Source organism: Miscanthus floridulus, chromosome 8 (assembly GCF_019320115.1).
Source record: "Miscanthus floridulus cultivar M001 chromosome 8, ASM1932011v1, whole genome shotgun sequence".
Classification (NCBI taxonomy): Eukaryota; Viridiplantae; Streptophyta; class Magnoliopsida; order Poales; family Poaceae; genus Miscanthus; species Miscanthus floridulus.
The window spans coordinates 225,631,593-225,635,652 of record NC_089587.1 but is presented as its reverse complement, the minus strand read 5'-3'; the positions used below and the strand labels follow the sequence as shown (position 1 = coordinate 225,635,652).

The following is a 4,060-nucleotide window of genomic DNA, read 5'->3' as shown; positions in this document are numbered from 1 at the left end:
GTTACTGTAGCACTTATGGCAAATCATGGACTAATTAGTCTTAAACCATTCGTCTCGCGATTTCCAACCAAATTGTGCAATTAGTTTTTTTCGTCTATATTTAATACTCCATGCATGTGCCGCAAGATTCGATGTGATAGTTTGGAGTGAAAATTTTTTAGAACTAAACCAGGCCTAAGGTACCTGGTTCTTCTCAGAACCGCTCCTTAATAAGAGAAAATAATTGGAATAAGCAGATTGTTTCTGATGGATTTGTTTGTATAGGCTGCGCTTGATAGCATCACAAGATCGCTGGCTCTAGAATGGGGAACAGATGATGACATTACGGAAAGGTCTATACAGTAGAGTTGGTGAGCCTGTGATGCTGCACTCTCCGTGACTATGTTAATTTTACAAACTTTGCTTTTTAGATTAAATGTCACTTTAACGTCGCGCTCTTCGTGACTATGTTAATTTTACAAACTTTGCTTTTTAGATTAAATATCACTTTAACGTCGATTTCACAGTGTTGTTATCTTATCATGTGATCCGCGTGTTTTTAATACAAAAGTTTAGATGCCCCGTAGCACCGCACGGGCACGCTACCTACTGTCTTATACAGTGCAAAGTGAACTCCTAGGATGTCCGTTTTGGTTTTACCAAACCTACGGTATAGTATCTTCGATCATCGGTTTCAAAATAGAGAGAGAGAGAGAGAGTTAGATAGATCCGTGTTTTATCTAATCTAAAGTACATTTTATGAAACTATAAGGATCTGCTGAAAATGGATGGTCAAAGAATATGACAGAGCTTATATTTATATAACAACAGAACAGAGGGAGGGAGTTACTTCATTCCTCTTGACACTTGAGTTGTGCAAAACATTGCAGTTATGGTTACAGAGCAGCATGCACGAGATGAGATGAGATGAGAGCGCAGCCCAGCTGAGCTGAGCTAACAAAATGAACTCATCATCATCGTGACATCGTCCCACAAAACACACAAAATGCAACCACAACCATTACCGAAACTGAAAGTAGCAACAGGAGGAAATCAGTGATCTACTGATAAAGATCAGCTTCTTGCTAACAAGTACTTACTACTAATCTACGCAGACACCACCGCTGACACATTATTCACACAACGTACTTACCGAGCACTACTACTTCCCTACAACGTCAAAGCTCCATCACCTGCTCCTGCTCTGCTCCCCGCCGTCCGGCTCTGATCCGGCAGTGGGTCCTCCGCCCGCGCCGGTCGGTCAGTCAGTACCCGAACCAACCACCGCCGCCGCCGTAGGCGCCACCAAGGCCGTCGTGCGGGTAGGCGGCGTACGCGCCCCAGGAGGCGGCGGCGGGGTAGGAGGCGAAGTATGGCTCCGGCGGCGCCTGCTGATGCTGCAGCACCCACGGGTACGCCGCCTGCCCGTACCCGCCGTGCTGGAGCGCGTTCCAGGTGCCGGCGGGCAGCGGGTGCCCGTGGTGGGCGTGCACCGGCTGCTGCTGCTGCAGGTCGGCGAGCAGCGCCTGCACGGCGGCGGCGGGCTTGGGGAAGACGAGGCCGACGTCCTTGCCGGTGGCCTTGCGCAGGCGGCGGCGGAGCCTCTCCGGGTCCGCCGTGGCGATGACCGACAGCTCGCCCTTGGTGCCCAGCGCCGACTGGTCCAGCGACACGATGCCGTGGCACCGGAGCGTCAGGTCCTTGACGGCGGCGCGGATCTTGTCGCCGCACCCGTCGCAGCGGCAGTGCATCGGCACCTTCAGCACGAATGCCGTCGCCTTGGGCGCGTCAGCGGCGTCCCCGCCGTTGTTGCTGCGGCCGCTCTTCTTGCCCATCGCGGTCGGGATCGGCGTCGGCCTGGGTCGCGGGCTCTGGCTGTGGCTAGCGTGCGCGTGCTGTGAACGAGTGGGTGTGTGTGCGAGAGAGAGAGAGAGAGAGAGGAAGAGATGGAGAGCTGGCGAGTGTAGTGGTGCGGGACAGCGATGGCCGTGTGGTCTGTTTTATAGAGAGGGAGGGGACTCATCAGGGGAGGGCGGCCGGACGGCGACGGGAGGCGAGCTGGATGGCGACCCGAGGAAGATTCGGCGTTCTCGCGCGGAAGCGGCCGCGTCGTGGGAACGGAGAGACCGTGACCGTGTGTGCTTGGTCAGTCAACGGCGCCTACGGGCCGGGCTGGGCACTGGACGGACATGGACTACGGATGCCGGGCCGGCGAGGTGATTGATGTGCATGAGAGCGTGATGGGTCCGCTCCGTTGCAATGGCGACGGCTTGACCTGGGCCCAGTTTAGTTCCTCAAAAATTTTGCCAAATTTTTCACATTCCCCGTCACATCGAATCTTTGGACGCATGCATGAAGCATTAAATATAAATAAAAAATAAAACTAATTACACAGTTTAGACGAAATCCACGAGACGAATCTTTTAAGTCTAATTAGACTATGATGGGACACTAATTGTCAAATAACAACGAAAACGCTACAGTTGCATTTCCCAAAATTTTTCGATAACCAAACAAGGCCCTGACCATTCGGGGGTAGTAGGAGCAGACGGCTAGTTTGCCAAACAAGGAAGAAAGAGAACGAGCCTTGTTCGCTTGAATTTATTGTCGGTAACAATAAAAAACAGTTTCAGTTCATTTATCAGTTGGTTTTAATATCGGTTGAACATGACGCTCAATATAGTGTCTGTACATGTACCACCCTCGCTCCCCTCTCGTCTCTGTGTCATCTACTCCTCCTTAGGCCCTGTTTAGTTGCTCCCAACTCCTAATTTTCGCACTATGAAAAAGAAGATTTATCGTCACATCAAACTTGTGGTACATATATGGAGTATTAAATATAGACGAAATAAAAAACTAATTGCATAGTTAGGTTGTACTTTGCGAGACGGACGTTTTAAACCTAATTAGTCAACGACGGGACAATTATTACCAAATACAAGCGAAATACTATAGTGCGCTACAATGTTGCACAGTAATTCGGTGGCGCCGAATTCGTCGAACTAAGCACGTGTTTAGTTCACATCTAGATTTCCAAAAAAAAAATGCTACAGTACTTGTCACATCAAATCTTGCGATACGTGTATGGAGCATTAAATGTAGACGGAAAAAAAAAACTAATTGCACAGTTTGATTGGAAATTGCGAGACGAACGTTTTGAGCCTAATTAGTCCATGATTGAACACTAATTGACAAATAAAACGAAAAGTGCTACAGTAGTCCAAAATCCAAACTTCGCGCAGCTAAACACGCGCTAAACGTGACCTTACTATTGCTGCTGTCTGCTGTTGCAGTGATACTCTAGTACTACCTGTCTGAAAAATAATGCAACCATGGGTTGCGAGCTGCAAAGTGATTCGTGTTTGACACTGTGATTTAAATAATATTCATAATTATATCTTTAAATTAATTTATTATAAAAATACATTTCATAATTAATTTAATTATATTTATTTGATATAATAAACATAGATATTTTTTATCTATAATTGATTAAATTTAATATACTAAAACGTAATACTGTGCTAGAATTATATTCTTTCGAGGAGGAATGTAGCTCCAATACTGCTAGCTTCCTTTGGTTTGGCTCGTAGGAGTAGACGAGAGAAAGAGCAAGGCAGGGCGTCGATCCGATGCGTTTTGGTCCAAGACAAGACCTCAACCGATCCGTATCACGTCGTCTACCTCGGGTGTACTATACTTTACTACCGTATACGCACATGCACATGCCATTTCTTCTTTTCTACTGTCGTAGTTTTCTACGATCGAAAATGGCCACCAAACCAAACCCGCATGCATGTCCGCACCGCATGTGAGCGAATCACGCGGTTTTTTTTTTCAGAAGAGAGGAGAGGAGACGGACTGCGCGCGCAAGGACGACGACGACCCGTTTATTTACTCCCTCCTACGCGGTTTTCTTTGGGACAACTGCGAGATCGAGCGGACACATTCACAACTTGTTTGACACGACTTCCCTTTTATCTACTCCCTCGGTTTTAAATTATAAATCGCTTTGACTTTTTTTATTCATCTATTTTACTATTATTAATTATATTTACATATATATCGAAACAGATGTAAA

General features: G+C 47.1%; 1 protein-coding gene across 1 annotated transcript; it reads right to left on the bottom strand.

Annotated features, from left to right (window-relative positions):
* Positions 1-707: 707 nt before the first annotated feature.
* On the bottom strand, positions 708-1,945 carry LOC136475193 (uncharacterized). The gene has a single exon (XM_066472746.1). It carries the CDS (start codon positions 1,812-1,814, stop codon positions 1,245-1,247), a length of 570 nt encoding a protein of 189 aa, XP_066328843.1. The 5' UTR covers positions 1,815-1,945; the 3' UTR covers positions 708-1,244.
* Positions 1,946-4,060: the final 2,115 nt, after the last annotated feature.

What these genes read in the sequence shown, in the direction of transcription:
- LOC136475193 (XM_066472746.1), bottom strand. Translation starts at nt 1,814, where the DNA reads ATGGGCAAGAAGAGCGGCCGCAGCAACAACGGCGGGGACGCCGCTGAC.